Source organism: Fukomys damarensis, unplaced genomic scaffold (genome assembly GCF_012274545.1).
Source record: "Fukomys damarensis isolate Sample0158 unplaced genomic scaffold, DMR_v1.0_HiC HiC_scaffold_23, whole genome shotgun sequence".
Classification (NCBI taxonomy): Eukaryota; Metazoa; Chordata; class Mammalia; order Rodentia; family Bathyergidae; genus Fukomys; species Fukomys damarensis.
Window position 1 is genome coordinate 18801732 of NW_022900935.1, and position 27824 is coordinate 18829555.

Below are 27824 nucleotides of genomic sequence, written 5' to 3' on the forward strand. Positions count from 1 at the left end.
TTTGAACCCAGGACATTCTGTGCTACACAAGTACAATGCCTCAGAGCTACATCCCCAGGCTGTAGAAGTCATCACTTACCAGCCAGGATAGGACAACTGTATTACTTTCCAAAGGGCAGCTGTACCAAGCGACCTAACTTGGTGGCTTAAAACACAGAAATGAATCTTCTCACAGTTACAGAGGTAAGCCCAGCTCCTCTGACACTCTAGAGAGAATGTGTCTGCTCCCTGCCTTCCTCTTGATTTTGGTGGTTGCCGGAAGTCCTTGACCTTTCTTGGGTTGCAGACAACTCATTCCAGTCTCTGCCTCCATCGTCACGTGGCTTCCACTCTGAGTCTGGGCTCTTTGGATTTGGAGCCTGCTCTAATACACAGGATCTCATCTTGAGGTCCTTACCTTAATTCTTCTGCAAATACCCTAATCCCAAATGAGGTCCTGTTCTGAGGTTCCAGGTGGACATATCTTTGGGGGCCGTGGGGTCTGTTCTGTGATTTGGGCAGTGCACATGTTTAGTCTGCGTTCAGTGCAGTAACTCTGCAGCCAGCAGAGCGCCAGGCCTTGGCCTACGGCCAAGAGCGCCTACGGCCTGGCCTTGCTTTCCTTCTCACGTGGAAGCAGGGGTAAAGGAGACCTGCTGACACTATTGGTCCTACGGCCTGGCCTTGCTTTCCTTCTCACGTGGAAGCAGGGGTAAAGGAGACCTGCTGACACTGGGCTGAGAAGAGGCCCAACCATAGGGACAGGACAGGCATGGAATGCTACTGAACCCCAGGGAGCTGCAGGAAAGAGACCAGGGAGAGGAGCAGAGCAGGCGATGGAAGGTGAGGGCGTGGGAAGAGAAAGGCATGCAGGCCACAGTACAGCCTGACTCTCTCTGAGGGAGACAAGGGGCCTTCAGAAGTGAATGTGATTGACAGGTCGTTAGCAGGCATAGGTATTTGTTATTGTTTTTTGTTGTTGCTGTTTTTTTCTTTTCAGTAGTAGGGATAGGTCCTAGAGGACTACTGAGCCACATCTAGCCTTTCCATTTTATTTGGAGACAGGCTCTTACTAAGTTGTCCAGGCTGACCTTCAACTTGCAATCCTCCTGCCTCAGCCTCCAGAGTACTTGGGATCACAAGTGTGCATCACCTTGCCCAGCTAGGCACAGTTTTAACGGCATGTCATGGCCAAGCCTGACTAGAGTGGATTTAGCAGCAAATAGAGGAAAAGAACTGGAGATAGCAATTAGAGCAGAGAAATAGGGAGGAAGCTCAGGTAGCCAGCGGGGGGAGTCAAGAGAGGTTTTCTGCTTTGTTTTCCTTCTGCAAGAACAGTAATGGCACATTTGAATCCTGCCATGAGTGTCCAGAGGACAGGCAAGCAGGGACAGTGAGAGCGGGTGGAAGGAACCACAGCAGGAGGGAGAAGGCAGGCTCCACAGAGCTTCAGGGCAGGAATGAAGGTGGTGGGGTGTGGTGGGGAGGCTGAGGCAGGCAGGTGGGTTCTCTGTCTTTCACATCTTCTCTGCATGTTCTGTCAGGAACCTCATCCTGGGCTGGGAGTGCACTGTCTGCAGGAGCCCCGGCCTCAACTGGGCGTAGGTGTGGAGGTTCAGTACTTGAAGTCCTACCTACCACAAAAGGTACCAGAGATGGAGACAAGAAAAAAATCAGAAATGGACCGAAAACCAGGCTTTCTCCAAATTCCGGAACAGGCAGGGCAGCATCCAGAAACAGGGGCTGCTGGGTGCTGTTCATGGTCCCATACGTGAGGGCCATGTGTGAAACCTGCTTTACTACACGCCTGCTGTGACCTTCATCTTGTGGGCTGAGCCACAAGTTCTGTGTCTGTAAAACCCACTTCTTCTCAAGACTTTTGGAGGAACTGGGAGGGACGAGGCCCAGAAAGTGCCCAGGGCCCAATGAGTCAGATTCTTTTCCTTCCCTTTCTGTTGCCCTGCAGCCCTGGGTGTCCCCCCTGGTTACCATAGTGGCTCCAAGGTTGGGCCCAGGGCCCCACCTGCTGGCATATTCTGGAACTGCACTTCTGCCTCTGAAGAGGTGGAAGCTTCAGAATCCAGACCTCCCAGGGCAGAAACAATGACTCCCTCCAGAGAACTCTGCAGATATCCGACCTTCGTACCACCTTGTCACATGCCAAGGGCTTCAACCCACTCCGCCTCATCTTTGCTTCTGCTTGGTAGCCTCCTTTCCACCACTTGGAGCCATCAAGTGTAGCTGGTCAGCAGGTCTCCATGACCCTTTCCCCCTCTAGGGGAATCTGACCAGTCACCACCACCCTTCAAGGAAACCTCCAACACTGGATGAGGAAGGTAGGTGTGTGTGCATGTTATATACCCAAGCATGCCGCGTGTCGTGTGTGTGTGTGTGTGTGTGTGTGTGTGTGTGTGTGTGTGTGTAAAAGAAAATTCCTTCCTGGTACTTTCAAATTCCCCAGGAAGGCGTAGAGAGGAACTCTGCCCCCGCTCCCAGCTGCCTACCATCTCCATACCAGATCCTTTACCTGGAAAACTTTGGTTCACACTCCTCAGATACTAAGTTCTTGTTCTTTAGCGCTTGGCTAAGCTTATGTCCGCCCCCCAGAAGCCTTCCTGACCCTCAAGTCTAGGTCAGGATCTATTCAATTCCGCCACTAGAGGTCTCACCACCAGCAGTGCCTGAAGATGCTTCGTTCCAGAAGGTGGCCCCTCAGGTGGCGTGGGGGGTTACTCATCTGTGTCAGTCCAGTGCCGCTGCAAAAACTCATTGCCCACCCACAAATGAGAGTTCTGGACAGGGTGCCCTGAGTCTCTTCTGACCCTAGAAGTCTATTTTCACAAAATGATGAGTGTTTTAGGCCAGCACCCCGCTGATTCTGAGCAGGGAGGTCTCCAGACACCGCCTGTTCTGTGGGTGTTCTCCCCAGGATTCTGCCCTGGGGAGGGGAGATGGAGCAGGCCTTCCTTCCTTGGCAGACCACCTGCTAGTATACATGGAACTCTGGGGAAAACAAGTCACTTCTCATCCACAGTGGGCCTGTGTCCCCACGCAACAGGCCATGTTCCCTAGCAGCATCGTGCCCACATGCACGAGATCATTTGCCTGGTGGCACATGCCTATAATCCCAGCACTCGGGAGGCTGAGGCAGGAGGATCGCTGTGAGTTCGAGACCAGCCTGGGCTACATAGCGAGTTCCAGGTCAGTCTCAACTACATAGTGAGACCCTGTCTCAAAAAAAACAAACAAACAAAAAAATCATTTGCCAAACCTGGTAGTGAGGAGGGGCTGAACTATAGTTGTCATGCAGAGTTGGATAAGGATGAGAAGACTGAGCCCTCTCTTGGAGTGTTTTCTTTTTTCTTGGTATTGGGGATCAAACTCAGGACCTTAGCACTTACGAGGCAGGCGGCAGAACCACTGAGCCAAACTCCCAGCCCCATCTTGGGGTGCTCTTTGGGATACTTAGCTTTGAGGGACACTAAACCATGGTTTGAATGAAGTTAAAACATGGCATCAGATAAGCCAGATCCACACAAACAAAGTGCAGCCAGTCATGCTTGTACCTAAGTACATGGAGTCCTTTTGTGGTGGTGGGGATTGAACCAGAGGCTTATACATGCTAGCAGAGTTCTACCACCAAGCTACACCAGTAATGCTTACTTTTGAATCAAAATCTCACTAAATTGCCCAGACAAGCTTTGAACTTGTGATCCTCCTGCCTCAAGCTCCCGAGTAGCTAGGATCACAACTTCCTGCCACCATACTTAGGTTGGCTGGATCCTTGAAATGAAATAAACATCCTTTCCTGTTGGGACTTTTAGTTGAACCTCGAGATGGCTAGCACAAGTTTTACTCTCCAGTGCAAATTCTTTGGGGGGGGGCGTGTTTGAGACAGGGTGTCACAATATAGTTTAGGCTGGCCTCAAACTCAGTGATTCTCTTGCCTCAGCCTCCTGAGCTCTGGGATTACAGGCATGTGCCAGCCTATCTAGCTTCCAACATACATTCTGACACCAAAACTGCACAACATAATTTCTCCCAAAAAAGATATATTTTACCTAAACTAAATCTAAATCCTTTAGGTCACTATACTTCTGAAAGGTTGTTCAATTTGGTTATGTAACTTCAAAACAGAGGAGAGAAAATCTAGTCACAGCCTAGCCTAATGCAGTGCCTGTCACAGGCCAAGGTCTCTCACCTTACCCGACCTAAGACCACATGTCAGCATGTGGGCTCTAGATTCAGAGTAGGGTTTCACAGTGAGGCTATTTCGTCTGAGCCTCCCATTTGTGCACAGAAATGGGCTATGAGACGAAAATGGCACGCTGTGTGGCTATGTGGTGGGTGACTGTTCACTCCAGTGAGAGGAAGTAATGGCCTTATGAGGACACTGGTCTTTACAGAACCTGTGCGGCCAGCTTTTGTATAGCTGTGATGTCATGGACCTGTTCTTTGGAAGGCTGCTCCTGCTGCGAGTCCAAACTCTCACGCCCCAGATTATAACGGAGCGGCATCTTCATCACAAAGCCACACATCTGTCCCTAAGGAGCACTTACTGCAGATGAGCCAAGGAAGCAGGATGCAATCATTCCACGAAAACTCCTGCTGAAAGCCCCTCCAAATTCTCTCCGCTTCTTTCGCTCCTGTGCCACTGAGCTGTACTGCAAATATGAGTGGGTGACCAGGCTTGGCTCACCCCAGGACACGTGCCTGATGCCCAGTGTTCACTTGTGAGACCCCTGTTCTGTCTGATGAGGGCAACAAGCGCCTTTTAACCCACTTTGCTTTGTGAGGCCTCAGTCTGGGGATTCGCATCTCCGATTAGAATAGCCACACTGATCAGGGGCCATCATTCTGTGGTATAAAGTGGGGACCAAAGCATCACCTCCCAGCCTGAAGGCCACGAGTCTGACAAAGTCCCCTGATGATCAGTGATGGGGACGACGAACTCAAGGCTGCACCAGAGTGACAAAAGTTACATTTAATTTACAATGTAATAAAGGCTACAGGTAAAAAGCTACACATAAAGCATGAAAAGCCCTATTACACAAATGTACAAATCTCTGTACAAAGCTCATATCAACGATTCCTACCTCGGTCTCCTGTTTGTCAGCTAGGTCTACGCTGGGAGCTCCAAGGAAGCAGAGCTCTCAACTGAGGGGGAAGAGCCTCCACACCAACAGGTAAAAATGTCCCCCAAGAGACATTAACTGCTCACAGAGTAAAACATTTTCTTTTTAATTTGAATTTCCCTAATTGGTCATATCCTGAAAAAAACTGCCTTCATGACACACTGAAAAAGCAAAGTAATGCCGCAGAGTAGAGGACAGTACTCTGGAACTGAGAAACTGAGGTAAGTGGAGGGCTGAGGTTTGACAAGAAAATAGGTAAAGTTAAACAGTATACTGCAAGTTAAAAACTATACACCTGCACTGGTCATAGACAAAGGCAAATCAAAATGTCCTCCTTCCAACAGAAAGGACAAAAGAAAGCCTAACTATTGGACCTCAAAACCACTGACTCAGACTGGGGATGTAGCCCAGTGGGGCTGCACCTGCCCGGCAAGTGCAAGGACCTGAGTTCGATCCCCAGTACCCCCTCAAAAAAACCCAACACTGACTCAAGAAAACATTTTTTAGTTTAAACCTTAGCTTAACTTGAGAATGCTAACCCTTTTTTATCAGTGTGGGATCCATGGCAACCCTTTTGCTACCTGGGATTTGCAATGGTAGTAAAATGTAAATGAGGCTGCCGGATCCCCAAAACTGGAGAGGCTACTGCCACCTCCACAGCTTTGGGTTCTACCTGGGCTATGCGACATCACATAAAAATGATACTGGAGAGAGGGGGAAGGATCAGGAGGCAGTGGAAGCCTGGGAAAGAGCCAGAGCGGTCTACTTAAAACAACCTACCAAACCTTTCTCTGCACCAGCAGTGTTGTGAAGACAGCTTCGTGGGGTATTTCAGCCCACCCCAGTCTAATATACATGGTCAGGACCCCAGGAGACACTCTGAAAGACGATACTGCACACGTGGAAAGTTTTTCTCCCTAGTACATCAGCTCCCTCGTCACCCTTCCACCCCACTCCCACCCACTCCCACCCTTTTCCATGACCAAAAATATCAAATCAGTAAGGAAGGTGTGGGCTTCTTGCCCGGCCAAGCCTCTTTTGCATATTTCTTCTTCTTGGGTTCATTAACGGCTTCAGGGTTAAAGACTGCAGGGTTTGGTGTGGGGTTCATGTTCACTGCTGATGGCACGACAGGAGTCAAGTCCACGTCAGGGGCGAGGTTCGGGTATGGCATGGGCAAGCCGCCAATGAGTGCTGTCCCGTGGATGCCATGTGGCTGGGAGCCTGCTTCACTGTGCGTGGGGGGCAGGCCCCCGTAGAGTCCTCCACTGAAGGCAAAGTTCTGTATGCGCCTGCTTCCTGATTCCTCCAGGCCCAGGGAGCCAGGGCCTTCTACCCGCTTCTTCTGTGATTTGCCAGGAGGATGGGGGAGAGAAGGAGAGAGGAGATAAGAAAGGAAGCACAAGAGCAGTTTTTTTGTTTCTGTTTTCCAATCTAGTCTTAGAAAAATAGCCTTTGGGAAAGATTTTTTTTGAGACAGAGTCTATGTGGTTCAGACTGCCCTGGAACTCACTGTGCAGCCCAGGCTGGCCTCACACTCACAGCGATCCTCCTGCCTCAGTCTCCAGAGTGCTGGAATTATAGGCGTGCACCACCATGCCTGGCAAGATCTGTCTTCTAGTCTGCTCTTATCCCTAGACAACCCACTGCACAGTCTTGAAATCTGAGGTCTGAAAATCACATTGACTCCCATAAAGTTTTTACCATTCTATGTCAAATGGAGAAAAATGAGGACGGTATTCTAAGCTCTACATAAAGTAAAACTGATGGAATTTTAATGGCTATTCTTTACATCTTGGATCAAACTTCTCCCTCTCAAAATGATTCAAGAAATAAAAGTGCTATTTCAGCCATTTTCATTTTGAGGGAGAATATAAAAAGTTGATACTTCTATGTCGTGTACCCGATTCTTCTTGAGGCTGGGGATTGAACCTAGGCTAGGCCTTGTCATGTCAGGAAAGCATCCTACCACTGAGCTACACAACCAACTTTTTTTTTTTTTAATATAAAAGATAAGGATTTGCTACATTATTGAGGCTAGACTTCAGTGGATATTCCAGAGTTCTGACCTTTGATCAGGGCTCGTTTACCTTCCTTAGGCAAATGGTGGTTCTCCATTCCTGGAAAGCCACTATATTGACAACAAAATAGTGCACAGCATGCCACAGCTTTTAACTCCTAGGCTCAAGCGATCCTCCTGTCTCAGTCCTCTAAGTTCTGGGACTGTAGGGAGTATATCTCTGTCCCAGCTGGATGCCCAATTTTTATTTACTTCTTTCTTTATTTTATTTTCTTCTTCTTTTTTTTTTTTGTTTTTTTGTTTTTTGAGACAAAGTCTCACCATGTAGTTGAGACTGACCTGGAATTATGTAGCCCAGGTTGGTCTTGAACTCACAGTGATCCTTCTGCCTCAGCCTCCCGAGTGCTGGGATTACAGGCATGCGCTACCACGCCCCAGCTATTTCTTTTTGTGAGACAAGATCTCACTATGTTACCTAAGGTACACTCAAATTCATGATCATTCCCCTTTAGCCTCCCAAGCAGCTGCGATTATAAGCATGCACCAGCACACGTGGCTCCAATTTTTCTCGTTATTATTTTACTTTTGCAGCACTGGGGACTGAATGAGGGAGTGCCAAATGGCTTCCCAAACTCTTACTTTTTTTTTTTCTGTACCAGGGATTGAATTCAGGTCCTTGAGTTTGTAAGGCAGGCAGCAGAACCACTGAGCTAAATCCCCGGCCCCTCTTTTTATTTTTTTATTTTGATACAGTCTTGCTAAGTAGCCCAGGCTGACCTCCAACTTGAGTTCCCCTGTCTAGCCTCCAGAGAAGATGGGGTTACAGGCCATGTATCACCAGTCCTGGTTCCATCTCCATCTCTAAAGTAGTTTACTAGTGGTCCAGGGCTGAGTTGGAAAGAACCGGTTGCATTGGGACATGAGGGAACTTTTTGATGTTCCTTCAAAAATATATAATCTAGGGCCAGGGATTTAACTCAGTGGTTCCACCACCTGCCTTACGAGCGCAAGGATCTGAGTTAGATCCTTGGTATCAAAAACAAAAAAAATATATATAATCTATATCTTGATTATAATAATGATTACACAGGTGTATCCATATGTTTCGTTTTGCTTTATTTTTGAGACAGGGTTTTGTTATGCAGTCGAGGTTAGGTCTTAAAGTCACTATGTAGCCCAGGCTGGCCTTGAAGTGACAGTGATACAGGTGTGGGCCACCATGTCCCAGGTGTATCCACATGTGAAAACTCAAACCATACACTTAAACATTTGCATTTTACTGTATATAAATTATATCACAATAAAATTGTGGCGGTGGTGTATGTCTATAATCCCAGCTACACAGAGGGTTAGGCAGAGAGGTTTCAAGTTCAAGGCCAGCCTGAGTAATTTAAGAGACTGTCTCAAAATAAAAATTTAAAAGGGCTGAGGATTTAGCTCAGTAATACAGCAATTGTGTAGCATTGTGAGGCCTCTACTATACCAAAGGGAAAAAAGACAAAGCTATCTCCCAATTTTGTACTTTAATGATAATAGATTACAGAGGAAGACAAAGGAGACAGAGCTCAGGGGAAAATGTGACATATTATGGCAACCTACAGGAAAAAATTAATTTAATTTCTCATACTGCACTAAAGCTCATAAAAGATGCTTCTCACCCTTTACTGTGTTTGAATTTAAAACAAAGATGAAGTAGGAACACTGACATATCTTGTCAGTTCAGTCTAATATACATGGGTTCCAAATTTGAACTCACTCAACTGAAGATCAAAAGTATTTGGAAAAAAATTACACTAAGTACGTACAGTCTTTTTTCTTGCCAGCATTCTCTAAACAAAATAGTACAGCAACTATTTACATTGTGTTTGGTATTGATGAGATGACTTAAAGTATACTTTGAGGAGGGCAAGTGGATGTTATATGCAAATACTATACCATTTTACATAGGTGACTGGAGCACCCATGGACTCTAATGATATTCAAAGGGGTCCCAGAAACAATTTCTCATGGATATCAAGATGAATTCATTCTAAAGACTTCTTAAAATTGAAACTCCCTGTAACATCTCTAAACATGCTCAACACTTTCTTTTTTTTTGCGACAGGGTTTCTCTCTGGCTAGCTTCAAACTCCCAATCCTTCTGGCTTAGCTTCCTGAGTACCACTACTACAGCCAGTATTGGTTTCCAGTCACTTCTGGATACTGCAATTAACAGGGACTTACTATGTATGATCTTACTACTTCCAGGGGCAATCTGTACCCTTTTGGACAGTTCTGCTTGGCCAGGGATTTAGGCTCAGTGGTTCTGCTGCCTGCCTTGCAAGTGCAAGGTCCTGAGTTCAATCCCCGGTACCAAAATTGGCCTTTTGGCTAAAATCAAGTGTAGACAGTTCTACTCATTAGGAAGTTCCTTCACATGCTGGGAATAAGAATGTCTCTGTACCTTCTACTTCTCAGTTCTCTAACATACTTTATCTTTAAATCTAATCCAGATCTAGACTGACCTTACTAACTGTACCTTTCCAGTTCACAAAATAACGGTCTGGCAAAAGCCACAGATGTGCAGTGCTGCAAATGCTTCTCTCTCACCTAGATGCTTATTTTGAGTCAAAAGGAAAAGGCCAAAGAAAGGGAAGATGGGCCTCTTTCTGCACCCTTCTGGAAGGTAAACTTACAGATTAACATGCCACATAATTTACATGTCGTATCACACTGGTAGGTCACCTACAGTTTTTCTGTGGTACTCCAGGATTCGATAGACATGAGGGGGTACAGAGAAAGAGTGTTTCCACAGATGAAAAATGGAGAGAGAATGTTTTAAAATTATGCACTCACTTAACACCCATCTACATAAACCAAAATGTAGTTGTGCCATTGGTGGTATTTGTTTTTTGCGGTTCCAGGGATCAAAGTCAGGGCCTCACACATGCTAAGCACATACTCTACTACTGAACTGTGCCCCACCCCCTAACTGGGTTTTGAATCCAGGCATTTTAAATACTGTTAAAATGTACTTCCTACCTTGACTGGGACCACTGCAGTTTGCACCATGTTCCGGAAGCGACCAACTGAGGGATCCACATCCTCTGAAAAGAAGATGAGGATAGAGTTGGATTGGTACTCCATTTGGGTACAGAACCCACTGAAACCAAACATGCACAGTGACTCATATTTCCATAATAAAGCCAACCCCAAAAGTGTTTACCAGGTACTGGGCTCTGTGCTAAATCCTCTCAACAACCCCACAAGTTAAGTTCTACTGCAATCAATATTAGATAGACAAGAAAACAGACTGAAGCTTAGAGTAGAGACAGGCTCAGTCATCTGGTGGAGAGGAGAAGCTGGGAATTGAGCCCCAGTAGCCAGATAGGCCTGCGCTCCAGACCATAGCACTGTGCTGCCTTCCCCAAGTTCTTTCCCATTCCACACATTTCTTCTGGGGGGAGGGAATGGTAAAAATTACCAATCTCATATGACTGATAAAACAATGACAAGAGGTCACATACTTCACAGCTGGCTAATACCTGTTTATTGGCAAAGAACAGATTTAAGACTCAGACCCAGGGCTTTAAACTCACCCCCGCCTTTTAATCTGAATAACTTAACTATATATTTTTTTGATTTGTTTTGAGATGTAGTCTCATTAAGTTGCCCATGATGGCCTTGAACTTACTATACTCCTTCCTCAACACCCCCAGCAATTGGAATTACATGTGTGCACCATTTATGCCCTACTTTAAACTGTATATAATCAAAAAAATTTTTGAGACAGGGCCTCAATATGTAGTCCAGGCTGGACTCAAACTCTTGGCGATCCTCCTGGCTCAGCCTCCATAGTGCTGGGATTACTGGTGTGTGCCACCATGCCTGGTACAACTTTTCAAATTTTTGAAGCAGAGGTCTCACAAAGTTGCCCAGGTTGGATCTGAACTTATGTTCCTTCTGCCTCAGCCTTCCAGGGCTGAGATTATAGGTATGCACCACCATATCTGCCTTACAATCAAGACTTTTGCCTAAGGAGGGTGAGAAAGCAGCTCCTTTTTAAAAGCCTACATATGTAACATTGTACTCTACAAAGCTTCTGGCTTTATTCATTCTGCAGGGAGACAGCACTCTCTCAAGCCTCATGCACTGGTTATCAGGCATGGAAATAAAGAACAAGATAGTGTACTGCCTTTAAGGAGTTCAGAGAAACAGAGACAGATAGTTCACAAACACAGAAGCACATCAAAAAGAAAATGGCATTCCTGGAAAATCAAGAGGTGTATGGGATGTGCTCTTAGGACAGTCTTCTCTTCAAAGGCTGAGCACGTGGAGAAGGCAGACAGACCTTTCATTACTACTGCTGAAAACTACTCCAGGCTCCCTTTAGCTTACATTGTAGTAGAAGAGAAACCTTGTTCCCTAACAGATATTATATAATATTTTGAAGGTACTAAAGTTGCTTGCTATTGAAAAAGCACTCCTATGAAATCTCTTAGAAAACACAGAATGTCTATTTAATAAGAATAATTAGTTCCTGGTTTATGTAAGTCTACCTTTTCATATAATAAGATGCCTCTGAAGATTATCCCCAGCTATACCAATCTGTTCACTGAATGGCTTCTACATGGATACCTTAGGTCATTAGGGAAAAGATACTATTTCTCAAAAGGCACAATCTTTTCTCTCACCTCTCGGAAACTGTTCCAATCACACTCCAGCAAGGGTGATGAGGGCTAAGGCAAATGGGGCCCAAGTGGAATGGGTGACATCCCCCTCCTGTGCCAGAGGCCTGCAGCAGCGCAGAGCTAAGCTGTTCCAGGGGGTCCACACCCTCTTCTCCTTCTCTCTCTAGATTCTAGTCTTAAAGAGGAAGGCTACATGGGTCTAGGATATCTGTGCTCCTGATGACCCAACCCCAATTCCTTGCTAACTCTGTTGCAGGAAAGGCTGCACGGATAAGGAAGATAAGATGGGATACTGGTCAACAATTTTTAAGGGCTAAGTAATGAGCACTAACCTTAAGTATTTTTGCACACATTAACTCATTTAATCTTTCTGCCAGGCCTGTGAAGTCAACAGTCATACTAAGTCACTTGATCAAGCTCTCTTAAGCATTATGTTATCTTGCCTGAACACAATGCTTTAATAAAGCCCTAGGGCACTATTTTCAAGGAGAAAAACACAGTAGATCAGACCCTGCTTCCTGAAAGAGACTAAGAGATTTTCTTGTCTAGTAGTTCTCAAATTGCTGGCTATTTAAGCAAGAAACTTGCTTAAAAATACAAAATTAAAGTGAGGCACCCTGGTATACACCTATAATCCCAGCTACTACTCTATAATACTAGCTACTCAGGAAGCTGAGGCAGGAAGATCACAAATTTAAGGCCAGGCTGAGCAACCTGGCCTCAAATGGGTAGGATGTAGCTCAGTGGCCATGTGCTCATGGCTTCAGTCCCCTAGTACTAGGAGGGGAAGGAGGGGACGATCCGGTTTATGGAAACTGGTCATCTAGTCCCTGCGTGAACAACTTCCCTTGGGCACTCACTACCTTTGAGAAGGAGTCCATGCCACTTCACACACCATCCGAAAGTGAACTTGCAGTCAGTAGAATGAACGCCCTGATCTCTTTCATAGGAATCTTTTTCAGTCTTCTTCTAAATATAGGCCAGAAATTCGTTACTTTCCACTTTTTTTTTTAAATGATGAGTCAAATACTTGGTACCCTCTGGCTCTGGTTTTGGCTTTCTTCTTTCTGGCCGCAGTGGCCATGTTTTCTCCTTCTTTCCCCAAGTACAGTTCCCTTACCTCCCCACTACCCAGGGATTTGTCTTCCATGGCTGTCAGCCTCCAACGCCCCTTAGGACCACATAATGTATGTGGGGAGTTCTGGCCAGAACACACACTGGTGGGGTGACTGTCCCCTCCACTCTTCTATGAATTCAAACTTGAATTGCACTTGATTAGTTTCTACATCCCTTGATGACTCAGACTGTATTTTCAGTTAACTAAAAATCCCTAGGTCTTTTCTTTCCTAGGTCTGACAGTGAAGCAGATTGATTCCCACTTAAATAACTGATATTTTGAACCTAAGTTCAGGATCACAAGCTATTTAGCATTTCAATTGAGGAGGGGAGCAATCTGATAGGTTGCATTCCTCATTTCCAGCCCCTGAAATTTATTGCCAAATATAGTTAAAAAAAAAACCTCTTGAATTCTATCACTTTATAAATTACAAGTACCTCCTATGCATCCATCTATCATCGCACTTGTGATTTAACAGAAGCCTCGATAAGTAAATCTTTTCTTTATTTTGACTTTTGGAGATAGGGTCTCACTATGTGGTTCAGGCTGGCCTTGAACTCACTATGGAGCCCAATGTGGCTTCAAACTCACGGTGATACCCCTGCCTCAGCCTTCTGAGTGCTAGTATTACAGGCATGTGCCACCATGCCTAGCAATAAATCTTGACTGATGCAACTAGATGGCAGATTTAGTGGCATTCTCTATAAATGGATTCTCTCATCCTGCCAACATTCCCATACAAACTTATCTGTAAGCAAGGCAAGTCTTCAATGTGATTAGTGGTTGCAGCAAGAGGTACTTCAACCTTGCAGTTACCAGTCCTAGCCTAAACTCTATGAAGACAATGTTCTGTTCTGAGGTGAAGATAATTTTCCACTATGACACAGACATACTGGGCAGCAGAGGAGAATCACTACCTTGCTCTGTAAACCCAGAGCTTCCCTTCGGCCTTCTCTTTCGCACTGTAACCGGATAATGCTTCAGTGTTGAGGGTACTCTGTGGATGAATTGTACAAAAATACCCCCTCTCAAATGAATGTCCCCTTCCCTATGCTAACATTTGCTGAGAAATGCTCCAAGTGTCCTGTAGGCTGCACATATTACTCCAAGATAACAACTTTTTCATCACAAGGAACCAAGAAGAGATCTCACCTGGATTGATGATCTCATCATCCTCACTGAAAGTCACCCGTGAGTTCTTCCGCTTCCTCTTTGGTCTCTGAATGTCCAGATTCCCCTCCTCTATAGTAAGGGTAGAAATCCGCTTGTTGTGGGCAGTGTTAAACTCTGTCAGGTTCTAGGCCAGGGTTCACACAGGAAAGATAGAAGTCAGTAAATAGGGAATCTGATGAAAAACATACTATTATTAAATAAACGGCAGGAAGCATCAGGAGCTTACACTGGCCGGCAAGACAGATGAAGTTCTTCTGCATTTAGAGATTCATATTGTTCTTAGATTGGTAACACTAATAACTCTTGCTCAAAAGAACACAGAACATCCTCACAGACCAGCGAAGGAGTGCTATTTAAAAGAAGGTAAAGGTGCAAGGCCCTGAGTTCGATCCCCAGTACCAAAAAAAGGTAAAAGGCCTTGAGTTGTATTGTTGCTTTTGCTGTGGTGGTGTTTTTTTGGGTTTTTTTGTTTGTTTCTGAAGGAACACTATATGCATTCATGCGAAAATTAAAGGAAATGTAATGGAGGAACTCCAAGAGTTCTTTTAGATAAGAGATGAAAAAGAATAACTAGCTGCTGCTTTCTCAGGAACTCTCTCCTTTATAACTGTTAAGGATACTGTCAGTGCATTTCATTTCTGACAATCTTTTGTCATTCCCTTTCATATATCTGGCCTCAGTTGTACCATAGCCATCAATCCATCTCCATGATTAACCCAGCCTTAATACTGCTGCCTGCCTCTTCACAATCTGTTCAATTTACTTCAATTGGCATTGCAGTGTGAGACATTTAGAATGTCTCAGAATGAAGACCCAGAAGATCTAACACGCTGAGCTAAAAGACACGGAAGCATGGAGGCAGCCAGGAGGGGGAGAAGCAAGGTCCCTAAATATGATGAGGCCACCTCTTAAGAACAAAATGACTTTTTTTTGGTACCAGGAATCAAACTCAGGGCCTCACACTTGCCAAGCAGGTTCTGAGCTACATTCCCGGCATGAGAACAAAATGAATTCTAACCTGTAAGATTTCTATTGTGCTTTTCTTCCTAAATACTAGGAAGTGGTCTTAGTATACAGGAATAGTAAATACATAGGAACAAAAACAATCTGGAAGCAGTTTGGTTCTATTCAGAAGACTACCGGAGTTTGGACAGCAACAGAAAAGCTACAAAACTGCAAGTGTCTCGCTGGCTAACAGAACTTTCTGCAATGGTGCAAATGCAGTCCTCCCTGAGCACCTGAGGGGGACCAGCTCCAGAACTCCCTGTGGATATCAAAACCTGAAGATGCTCAAGCCCCTCAAGTAAAATGTATATAACTTATGAATATCCTCCCATATACTTTAGATTCTCCCTAAATTACTAATAATAACTGGTACAATATAAGTGCTATGTAAACATGTTACACCGTATAGTTAAGGGAGTAATGACCAAAAAAGTTTGTATGTGTTCTGTATAAATGTAATTTTTTTCTCCCTGAATATTTCCAATCTACTGTGGGTTGAATCTGAGAATACAGAACATGCTGACTGTATTCTCTTCTTTGTGCTGTTCAATAAATAGACTCTACAAGTTACATGTGACTGACTACAGTAGTTTTTGAAATGTAGTTAGTGGATACTGATTTGAACAACATAGCTCTAAGCTATCATAAGGACAGAAAAATGTTAATGCCCACCCTTGGCTTCTAATAGCCAGTAAAAAAGATTCTAATAGCAGGGAAACACAGGTGGCCACAGGGCTCATTACTGGGCTCAAGAGAACCTCTTGGCATTTCAAATCTCTGGTACTTCAGGCTACACAGAACAGCAATATACTACAAGAACCAGCTTCCCCAAAGACAAAGCAATAACATAGACAAAGAATTACATCGAGCTCAGTTTCCTCCTCTGGAAGCCCCAGTAAGCCCTTGAGTTCATCATCTTCTCCACCCATCTTCTCATCTCCTTTCACAGCTGATGGCAGTGTCTGAGGCTTCTCACGCAGAGTGTACGCCCTTGTGGATGCACCAAATGAGACCGTGGAGTCAATGGGAATTTGCTGAGGCTTGTGAGGTTCCAACCGAATGTGACCTAAGAAAGTGCCATGTGCTGGGAATAATCAAATCAGAATGTTAGGGGAGAAACCGAAAACAGGATGAGTTTTAAAAGGTACAGCATCACCGGGCATGGTGGTGTACGCCTGTAATCCCAGCACTCGGGAGGCTGAGGCAGGAGGATCACTGTGAGTTCGAGAGCAGCCTAGGCTACATAGCGAGTTCCACGTCAGTCTCAACTATGTGGTGAGACCCTGTCTCAAAAAACAACAACAACAACAACAACAACAAAACAAACAACAACAACAACAACAAACCAAATAAAAAGTAGAGCATTATCTTCAGCTCTCTTCTCAGGTCAGTGCCTCCCAGAACATAAGTTTGGGTTTTTTGTTAAAAGTTATAGAAAAATTATGGCCAGAAAACAAACTTTTAAAAATAAAAATGCCATTGGATCCACTGTATCCGCCATCATGTATTACAGGGAGAAGGAAAACTCCTTCACTGAGCTTTAAACTCTTCAGTGGATTTGTTATACAGTGGATTTCTCTTCCTTTTTTTTGTACTTTTTTTCTTTTATGAGATAGCGTTTTGCTACGTAGTTCAGGCTGTCCTTGAACTCACTACTGTAGCTTAGGCTGGCCTCAAATTCACAGCAATCCTTCTGCTTCAGCCTCTTAGAATGCTGGGATTATAGGTATGCTCTACCACACTCGGCTCTCTTCAGTTGATTTCTTATACATCTTCAGATATTTTGTTCCTCCAAGTAGGAAACACCACTGCCTGTTCCCTCTGATAGACAGGCTTAACTCCATTCTGGGTCTAACAGGATTGGCTCCAACCCAGCAGAAGCCATGCCCTCAGGAAGCTGCTTTCTCCAGCTCCAAGTCTAAGGAATATAAAAATTGCTGGCCTAGTGGCAGCTATGCTCATGTTTTCCTAAGGACAAGAAAGGAACTTGACCAAAACAGGTACAATGCCAGTGTTAAGGCAGGCCAAAATTCTATGAGATTCTGAATATTTTTCCATGTCAGCATTCTACATGTTATAAAATGGAGAGAAAAGATAAGGACTTACACAGCAAGACTCACCAAGTCCCTTACGTAAGACTGGGGTGGTCTGTGTGTCTGTGTGTGTTGTTGGGAGAGGATTTCCATGTGATGAGGCCAGGAAGCAGGACCCTTTCCTACATTTTACACTCTGTTTATAAATAGGCAAAATGAACAAACTTAAGGAGCCCACATAGCCAAGGTGCAACTGTAAAGCTGTGAATTATCTTAGGGAAAGTTTAAAATCTTGTTACGGAGTGAGGGCATGAAATTAAAATTGATATAATTCACAGCCAAAGCAAAGGGTAGCTGGGATAAAGAAACTACAGTAGATTAAATTTTGCTCAAACAAGTACCTTTAAAATGTACCGTACGGCAGCTCTATTACATCAATGGGGTTAAGCATGGCTTCTGCCTAAACTGAAACACAATTATCACAGTCCCAAAATACCTGAGTACTTAAACTCCCTCATTCCAGGGTGCCAGGTTTGTTCTCTAGATATACTTAGTACCTCCCTCAGGACAGTACTCCCCCCAAACCCTCTTCCTTTCACAGTTATCAATTATTTCAGGAAAATAGGAGAACCACTAAATAGTGAAGACCTAATTTAAAAATCAAATATAAAAATCTTTTCTCTTGACATGCAATAAAACAAGCTTTCCAAACAAAAGAACCCAAAAAATATTTTCATACTGTCCATCAGCAACATGTGAAATGGGAGAAAAATACTTACTACTGTTGAGATCTATCAGGAAAACTCTCTTCAAATGCTTGTGGTAAACCAGTGCAGCGTGGACCCGAGAGCAAGACTGGTGATCAATGGTAAAGTCACACAAGTCAGGGTTTCTCCCAAATAAGTAATACTTCTTCTCATCAATAATCAGTTTCTAAATAAATATTAAATTAAATATTAAATTCTGTCACAATAGGGCACATAAAAAACTTCCAATTAAGTAAGCAGAGGATCTTGAATAGATTAAAATTTCTTGCCACCAAGAAAAAAATTTCTTGTTCTTTTTAAACTACAACCAGGCATGGAAGCACATGCCTATAATCCCAGCACTCTCAGAGGCTGAGGCAGGAGGACTGCAAGTTTTAAGCCCAGCCTGTATAACTGTTACTTAGCAAGACCTTGTTTTAAAATAAAATAAATAAAAGGGCTGGGGATATAGCTCACCATGAAGGCTCTACATTCAATCCCTGTGACACAAAAACAAAAATACTTAGTGCACATAAAATCCATTCAGGGACTTGTTTTCTGAAACAATCCCGTAGTTTTTCCTAGTCTGTTCTTAAGCAATCTTCCAAGTCTAATAAGTTATATTAAGATACCAAATGACAACAATATTTTACATTTCTTACATGTAATTCCGAAATGGTCAAAAACTTAGTAGTGAAAAAGCATTTTAATTCCTTAGTTCACCTGCTGGCACCTAGAGGACATTAATAGCTCTATTACAAAAACTGAATGTGATCTGTGTCTTAAATGGTAAAATTTCCACAGGGTACCAAACACATCCAAGTTCAGCAAAAACTCTTTTATTGTAGGAACATTGGTTGACCAACTAAAGTCAGGTTACTGAACAGGAAAAAATATCTCTGCCTATCTACATGCATTCCTTTCAAGATGCTGACCACCTACCTTGTCTCAGACAGAAGATGCAGATGACCTCAGGAATACTCTACCCTCAGACCCAGCTATAGCTCTGTCTTCACTATTCTTTCCTGATTATAATTTACTAGCATTTCTGGGGCAATAAATCTTCCTAAATATGGTGCTCAACTATATAGAGTGGTATGAAAATAACTTTTCTTAATTTATAGATGTAAGTGTCCTGTCCCCATAAGATAAAAGAATTCTAGCCAGGCATGGTGGTGCACACCTGTAATCCCAGCACCCGGGAGGCTGAGGCAGGAGGATTGCTGCAAGTTCGAGACCAGACAGGGCTACACAATGAGTTCCAAGTCAGTCTCAACTATACAGTGAGACCCTGTCTCAAAAAAACCCAAATAAATAAATAAATGAAAGAATTCTAGTTCTAGTGGCTGTCTTTTTCCTACTAGAAAATTAAAGTTTTGCTGGTTCTTAATTTTAGGTCAAACAGGAAATAAGCAGCACAAAACGTGTTTAGGAAGTATTAGGATTGTTTTTCAGAAAATATACATTTTAATGAAGATCATTATTTGGTTGGAAAAGGAATGGTGTATAAACATTTATATGTATTCTAATCATGTAGCCATAGCCCCAAAATATATGTGGAATTCTGTTTAAGAACTGAAATTACACTAGGCATCAATGCACCAGTCCCAAATCCAACTTTATTGTCTCATTTCACTTTGGCAAAAAAGGTATTATGCTGAGTTGACTCTGAGAGTGTATTATATCCAATCACAGAACTATCTCATATGGCACTTTCCAGGTTTTTTGGGGGGAGACTAATACGTATCAAAGGGCTATTAATATTAGGCATTTAAAACACTATCTTATCTAAACTAATCCCTAAAACAACTCTGTAAAGCATATATCATTTTTATTGCTAAAGATGAGGATAGATTCAGAGAGATGAAGTCAGTCATCCAATGTGGTCTGGCAGGTTTAAGCAACAGTGTTGAGATTTAAACCTAAGCGTGACTGACTTGCAATATGCTAAACAAGGTACCATAGATCTGGAATGATTCTAAAAGAATGCCAAATATTTTCAGAGGTTGCTGTGTATTAGCAGGAAAAAAAAATTTAAACCTGACATGTCTAAGTGTGGTGGTGCATGCCTATAATCCCAGCTATTTGGGAGGCTGAGGCGGGAGAATCCTATAGGCAAACCTGAGCATCTCAGCAAGACACCATCTAAAAATAAAAAAATGCTGGTCCAGGGATTTAGCTCAGTGGTGCCACAGCCTGCCTCACAAGCACAAGATCCTGAGTTCAATTTCTACTACCATAAAATAAAATAAAATAAAATAAAATAAAATAAAAATAAAAATAAAAATAAAAAATGCTAGCCGAGCATGGCGGCACATGCCTATAATCTCAGCACTCGAGAGGCTGAGGCAGGAAGATCGCTGTGAGTTCAAGACCAGCCTGGGCTACATAGTGAGTTCTAGGTCAGTCTCAACTACATAGTGAGACCCTGTCTCAATACATACATACATACAACAAACAAAATGCTGAAGATGAGGGAATGTAGCTCAGTGGTGAACTTGCCTAGCATGCATGAGGCTCTGGGTTCCATATCCAGTATGACCCCCCGTAAAAAATACCTGAACAATCTATAAAATGCTTCAATATAACAGCAGAAAAGGGGTTTTCACAGGCCAGCAAAATGTCGCTTAAAATGGGGGGAGAAAAGCTTGACATAAAGAGTGTTAACTCTTCATTTTACCTAAAGGAGAAATTTTTTTGGTAGTGATGGGATCAAACCCAGGGCCTTGCTAAGCAAGCACTCTACCACCAGCACCAGGACATGAGAACAAAACAAAACAAAAAAACTGTCACAAAGCTGAGTATGGTGGCACATGCCTCTGTCCCAGCACTTGAGAGGTTGAGGCAGGAGAACTACCAAGAGTTCGAGGCCAGCCTAGACTACCTAAATGAACTGAAGGCCATAGCAAGACCCTGTCTCAAAACAAAAACAAAAACCTGTCATAGTAGTATCACCATTCTTCTATACAAGAAAGGTCATTTTATTAGCAAATAAGTAGGAAGAGCAAGGATGAAGGATCAAGGGATCACTCCCCCTCCCCCGTAGTACTGGGGATTGAACCCAGGGCCTCAGCACTCAACTGCAACCCCAGGCCTGTTTTTATTGTCAGAAAGAGTCTTGTAAGTTGCCTAGGCTGGAATGTGTGATCCTCTCCTAACTTAGCTTCTCAAAGTGCTAGGATTAGAGGTATATGCCATCACACCCAGCCTGAAAGACCATTCTTTGAGCTGAATTTAGCTTTATGAAAAACTCACCACCTTGTCCTTATATTTCTTTTAATTCTGGATCAATAAAGCCTTTGCCATATATTGGTTGTAAACCAGACTGTCATAGATGAAGGACTAGATGGATTATTACTAAAACTTCTAGTTCTCACAGTCTACTACGCCTTTGTTATGTCTAATAATCTAGTTTGGCCACTTGAAGAATAACCTTCATGCACATATGCTATCTTTTTCCTTGAAACACAAGTCTTGGGCCAGGGATTTAGCTCAGCGGTTCGGTGGCCTGCCTTGCAAGCGCAAGGACCGGAGTTCAATCCCCGGTACCAAAAAACAAAACAAAACAAAACACAAATCTTATTAAGTTCTAGTTCACATTTCACACTATATTTCACTTTATAAAATCCTTGTGAAAAGACAGCACAAAGTTGATAACAGTCATTAATTACAGGCTAGGAATTAATGGGCCTCTTTCCCTGGCTAGGTCTTCAACTCACAGGAGGCTACTCTATCCTCTCCTATGCTTTAGAGTCCTCACACTTCATCCAAAGAGACTCAGCACTGACAACACAAAAAACTGCTGAGCGCTTATATGTCATACACTGTGCTACGAATTTTATCTTATGCCATTTCACATGAGGAGAACCACCAAATGAGGTAGGTAGAAACTGTCCTTCCTATTTTTATAGTTGACAAAATTGAGGCATAAAGAAATTAATTAACCCACTCCAGTTTACAGAGCTAACTAACTGTGGGCTGTGTTTAAAAATTCAGGTTTTAAAAAAATTCAGATTTCCCTGACTTAGGGTCGAAGCTCTTTTAACTACTACATTATATATTTTCCTCGTTTCACTTACATCAAAAGATATACCATACAAGTGACAATGTGAAACAGGAAGAAAAGGGCTAAAGGTGTAGGGGAAGTGGGAAGGATAGGGGAAAGGAAATAAGGGAAAAGAAAAAAAATGAGAAAATGGAAATAAAGTATTTGTAAATAGGGAAGGGAGGAGGGGGTGAAGGGAGGGCAGGGGTAAGGGGAAAAAATGAGAACCAAGACCTGTCATGTAAAGGGACAAGATCCCAATGATGAATGTAACTGTACTGTATACCTAAAATGTACCAATAAACTCAATGAGAGAAAAAAGATATACCATATAGCAAAGCATACTTTAAAGAGTGAGTAAGTTCTGTGGGTCACACTTTTAATTTTTCTTTAAATAACCACTTAGTTTCTTTCAAGCTGAGCTTTAAGGTTCAATCAGTTTAAGCTAGCTTGGGTATGTGGGTCAACTCTGGGAAAACCTGTACAACAGCCCCTATCTATGTTGGTAAAGCTCATTGCAGGCCCAAACTGCTATAGAGCACCAGGACTTAACAGCCTGGCAGCTCAGTTACCCTCATGTTTGCAATGACCTAAGTTTTAAAACTTGTGTTAAAAATATGACACTGCTTTCAAGTTAAAAGCCCTGAAATTTCAACATCTTGTGCTGTCTTGGTAGTATTTATTTTTATTTTTTCCTTCTGGCCCTGCCTAAACTGCCTTAATGTGCTACAGAACAGGCCTGTGCTGCTTCAGGCCACAGATGCCTCTCTTGGTAATATTTATTCAGTCTGAATCTCACTGCATTTCTCATTCATATTAAAATGCAGATGTTTTTCACAAAATAAATTTGTGATAAATTTGGGTGACAAGGAATATCAGCTCTTACATTCTAATATAACAATGATCAGATTTCTATCATTCCAGGGTAGCAGGGCTATACCAGAGATTGAAGAGTTTGAGGGAAAAAAGACAAAGGACTTAACAAAGGCATCCCAATTAGAGAAACGTCAAAATTATGGAATTTTTAGTGAAAAACAGTATGTCTTCAAATTCAGAAAATGTGTTAACAAGTCAGTGAAATAATGCATTGATCTTCCCATAGTCACTATTTTTATGGATTTTTGAGACAGACTGTCACTATGCAGTTCAGGCTGACCTTGCACTCAATATGTAGCCCAGGCTGGCCTCGAACTCACAGCGATCCTCCTGCCTTAGCCTCTAGAGTGCTGGGATTACAAGCGCCACAATACCAGACACCATAGTCACTTTTGAGGTTAAACTTCCCGACTAGTTATGGCGAATACCACTGTCCAGTTGTGCCTTTGAGTTATAACTCAGAGTGCATCTTTACACAATGGGCTTAATGATCTCATGGCTTTTGTTTTAATATTGCACTTTTTCAACCCAACTATCACAACATATCACAAGCTTTTGATATAAGGCCAGGATATAGATAGCTCGGTTAGTATCAAGTGCAGCTGATCAAGTCTCAATCCTTAAAAACAAAAGCACACTGGGCTGGAGATATAGCTCACAGGTACAGCATTTGCCTAGCATGCCTGAGGCCCTGGATTCATTCCTCAGCCCTGCAAAAACCACACAAATACACATGCATCCCTCTCAGGTCTACTCCTCCGAAAAACAATATATATTTCAGGTGTTCAATTTGACAACTGTGTAGCAACTAGACACACTTAGAACACTGAAAGAGAACATTATTAGCTAATAGAAAGCAGTAATCAGCGGAGTGCTGCACAAGTTAAGGGTGCTATGAAAATATAAAATTTTCACAAAAGAACATGATGCTACCATTTAAGGACAGGCCACCTTGCCTGTTTCTCTTACAAGCTAAAGATTAAATTCTAATAATAAAAGAGATTTCCACATAACTTCAAGCTTCATGCTGTTTTTTTTTTTTTTGGTACCGGGGATTGAACTCGGGTCCTTGCGCTTGTGAGGCAGGCCACCAAAACGCTGAGCTAAATCCCCGGTCCCAAATAATTATATATTTTGTTTCTATGTTTTGTCCTTTTTTTGAGGGGCGGGGATCAAACTTGGGCCCTCGCACTTGCAAGGCAGGCAGCAGAACCACTAAGCCAAATCGCTGGCTTTCATGCTGTTCTATTTAGCAACAAATATTTTGCATTTGTGGAACCATCTATAGTAAAAGAGTTTTTACAAATATTTTAAATTATTCCCTTGAATCTTTTCTTTTTGAGACAGGGTCTCACTATGTACTTCAGGCAGGCCTCAAACTCGTGGTAATCCTCCTGCCTCAGCCACCCAAGTGGTAGTATTAGAGGCAGGCACCAGCAAGGCTGTTCTCCCTTGAATAATTTTGATATTTTGAGAATCTTTAAAAATCTTGAATATCTTTAAGGTCAAAGAACACAGTCTGGTTCAGCAGCAAACATATGTGATCCCAGCACTTTGGGAGGCTGAAGTGGGATGGCCGGTAGTTTGAATCCCAACTTAGGCAGACCTGGTTTAAAATTAAAAAAATAAAGGAGCTGGAGAGATAGCTCAATGGAAAGATTCTGGGTTCGATGAGAACCTGTGACAAAGGGGCTCTGTGTGATTAGCTGAGAGTATAATGAATTAAAGCAGGAGAGCCTAATGAATTCTCCTGAATTAATAACAGGAGAATTAATCACAACTCATGCACGCCTTCATATTTTGCAAAATACCTGGTTATCTCTATAACATCCTGAAAGTGACAACAATACATTTACATGGGATCTTTTAGCAGATTTCACTTGCTTTTCAAGCTAGCAGTAATGCAAATAACAGGGCTTGGAACCTAAATTCTAGCTGAGCAACCACAGAGCTTAATCTCCATTTCTTGATAAATAATTCAATATGGATTTTTGTTTGTTTTAAACTCAGTAAAGTGCCCTCGGTTCCACCCCTAGTAGCTAAAAAACAGAAACAAAGCCAGGTGTAGTGCAAACACCTGTACTACCAGCACTTGGGAGTCTGAGGCAGGAGGATCACAAGTTTGAGCCCACCCTGGGGGCCAAAGTTCAAGGCCAGACTGAACTACACAGTGGAACTGTTTCAAAAAACAAAACAAAACAAAACAAAAAAACACCCAAAAACCAAAACAACCCCGAAAACTTACAGTCTGAATAAAAACTCAAGCCAGGTATGGTGGTACATGCCTGTAATCCCAGCACTCAGGAGGGTGAGCCAAGAGGATTGTCATGAATTCGAGGCCAGCGTGGGCTACCTAGTGAGTCCAATACCAGCCTGGACTACACAGCTGTTTCAAAATAAATAAAAATATACACAATGTGATAGCTAATCAATATTGTGTTCTCTTCAAATTTCATGTGGTATTCACTCTAGAGACTTGTATAAAAGCTGGAATTCTGACACTTTTCCTTTATAGTATTTATTTTAATTTTAATTATGCAATTCTGTCTTTCTACTGGATGATTTGAGAACAGGAACCATGTTTTGCCCTCCTCTGCTGAGCTCAGTGACTGGAACATAGTAAAGAATAAATGTTTTGAATAAATGAATGAATGAATTTTACCACTATTACATCTTTTCTGAGTAAGTGGCTTAGTTTACTATACTTGAAGAGACAGACTCAAATCTCTTAGAAGCAATTTAAAAGTCAAACTCAATCTACATCATTCTTTTTCATCCGGTATTGCATACCTTATGCCATCCATGCAACCAACTCCACATACTCAGACAGGAAATTCACCAAGTTATAGGGTTTCCAGTTTGATTGGGGACTATAGCACCATAATCTATTAAAAACTCTTCATTTGGAAAGTGAGAGAAGTCACAAAAAACTGAGTGTCTATGGGAGATATGAGCCTCGAATGTGTTATATCATCATGAGCTTTTAATAGAAAAAAAATCAGGATGAACAAAAGTAGCATTGCTAGAAAACAAAGCACTGGAGGGGGTGGAAAGTGAGTCACTGAGAAAAACTTTACAATGGGGAGAAAAAAAAGGGAAGATATGTATTGCCATACCTCAATTAGTTTGTCTCCTTTGACTACGTCCAGATGTAAACCAGGTGGGGGTTTACCTGCCCTGAGAAAGAACAGTGAAAAAAGCATATTCAGCATGAGTGTATAAGTATTATTTGCAATCATTGTTCCATTCAACACTGCAGCTCTCCTCAGCCTATAATTAGTTCATGGTCGCACAGAAATGTCATCTATTTCACTGTTATAGCTCTTTTCTACATTTGACACTTCCCAAGTGATTCAAACGCTCTAAAAGAGATTTTAGAGGATCTGTATTTAGAGCAGCACCCAAGAAATTTATCATTTTAACTGGATACTCACTTGTGAGAGAAGGCAGCATGAGATGTGCAAGTACTATAGTTGGGCTAATCTGGTCATCTGAAGTTTAAATATAAATTTGCTACTATCCTAATATCACATAAAGGTAGAATAAGCCAGTTGGTGTTTTAGGCTGGTCAAAAGTAATCTCATGGGGCTGGGGATTTGGCTCAGTGCTTCTGCCGCCTGCCTTGCAAGGGCAAGGGCCTGAGTTCAATCCCCAGCACCAAAAAAAAAGTAATCTCATCATAAAATAAACAGAAGGTATTGGTGTGAACTCTACTTCAAAGAGATGGTCCTGAACCTCTTACAAGCAAATCAGAGATGTATTATTAGGGAGCTGAGGAACTCAAAATTATGCCTATGAAACCAGGTACCAAATGAATACAGGAGGTATGTTTCCCTCTAGGTCTCTCTAGAACAGCATGATTAAGCAAACCTCTGTATACTCTGGCTTGTCTTTAAAGGGAGATACACATATGCCTGGCACACAACAGAATCTGGCGAAATGGTAGTTGATCTCAGAAAGTCTCTTCCTATGTGTACTGTCCTGACCCAAATTTGAAATCAATGTAGCCAGGAACCAAACTGGACATAGAATTTGTAGACTGAAGCAATTTTTATGTCACCTAAGTGTAAAGGAACCCTAAAAATAGCCACACATCCACTTGCTTCCTAGATTTGCTCATTTGATGCTTCAGCCCCTACATTTGAACATGAAAAAAAAAAAGTACCCTATCTAACTGAAGATGCAACACAATTATCTCACAATCCTGCTCCAACCTCTCCATGGCAGTACACTGGACAAAAGCTAATTTCGCTTTGAAACAGGGAAAACAATGTTTAACCAAAACATACTTTCTGATCTCCTACTATGAGCCTGCCTGGCTCAGGGGTAGAAGCAGACTACAAAGATGCAACGGTCTTTGCCCTTGAAGATCTTAATGGGAGACAGAGACAAGTTAATAGCAGCAGAAGCTCTAAATGGGATGCATCTCCTTGCAAGTCAAATGATACTTATTCATCTTATACCCTACTCAAAGACTGAATTAAATTATCCCACTATTCCTAAGAACTTCCTAAGGGATGCAAACAACTACTGATGCCATTTTGCCGAGCTTCGTGCTGGTCACTGAGAATAAGAGGGTAGGTCAGCGCCAGCCCTGCCCTAAAGGAGCTCCTAGTCTACGGGGTTAGGCAAGTACCACATGCTATATGCGGCAACGGCGGCGGCAGCAGCAGCAGCGGGATGCAGGACTTTGAGATTGGGTTGGGGTCGGGAAGCTGGCTCGTTTGCGCTCGGGACGTGCAGCAGGGGCGCAGTGCTCCACGAGAGCACCGGGCAGTCAGGAGTTGGGTTAAGTTCGGGGCCAAGACCCCCAAGCACCCCACAGAGCAGCTGATCTCCCAAACAACTGCCTAAATGAGCTCTTGTGAGCCCCCAACCCTGAGATTTCTCAATTCCTGGGCCCCGGCTGCAGGCTCCCAGCTCCTCCACACGTCTCCCGGCCCCTCACAGCGGAGTTTCCCCTCAACCATTCCAGGGTCGTTAAGCGAAAAAGGAGCTGCCCTTCCAGGTCAGGCTGGCTAAAAC

At 42.9% G+C, this 27824-nt stretch overlaps 1 protein-coding gene and 1 non-coding gene across 2 annotated transcripts in view; both read right to left on the reverse strand.

Moving 5' to 3' along the window:
- Positions 1-5083: 5083 nt before the first annotated feature.
- Positions 5084-27824, reverse strand: part of Ppp1r8 (protein phosphatase 1 regulatory subunit 8) — a 23048-nt gene continuing 307 nt past the window's right edge. Inside the window, exons 2-7 of the mRNA XM_010632592.2 lie at positions 25916-25976; positions 17912-18065; positions 15963-16183; positions 14074-14218; positions 10156-10220; positions 5084-6459 (exon numbers count right to left, since the gene is read on the reverse strand). Of these exons, the coding sequence (XP_010630894.1) occupies positions 6106-6459; positions 10156-10220; positions 14074-14218; positions 15963-16183; positions 17912-18065; positions 25916-25976 (1000 nt within the window). The 3' untranslated portion in view covers positions 5084-6105. The remainder of the gene's footprint in view (positions 6460-10155; positions 10221-14073; positions 14219-15962; positions 16184-17911; positions 18066-25915; positions 25977-27824) is intronic.
- Positions 23236-23401, reverse strand: LOC117287429. The gene has a single exon (XR_004518745.1).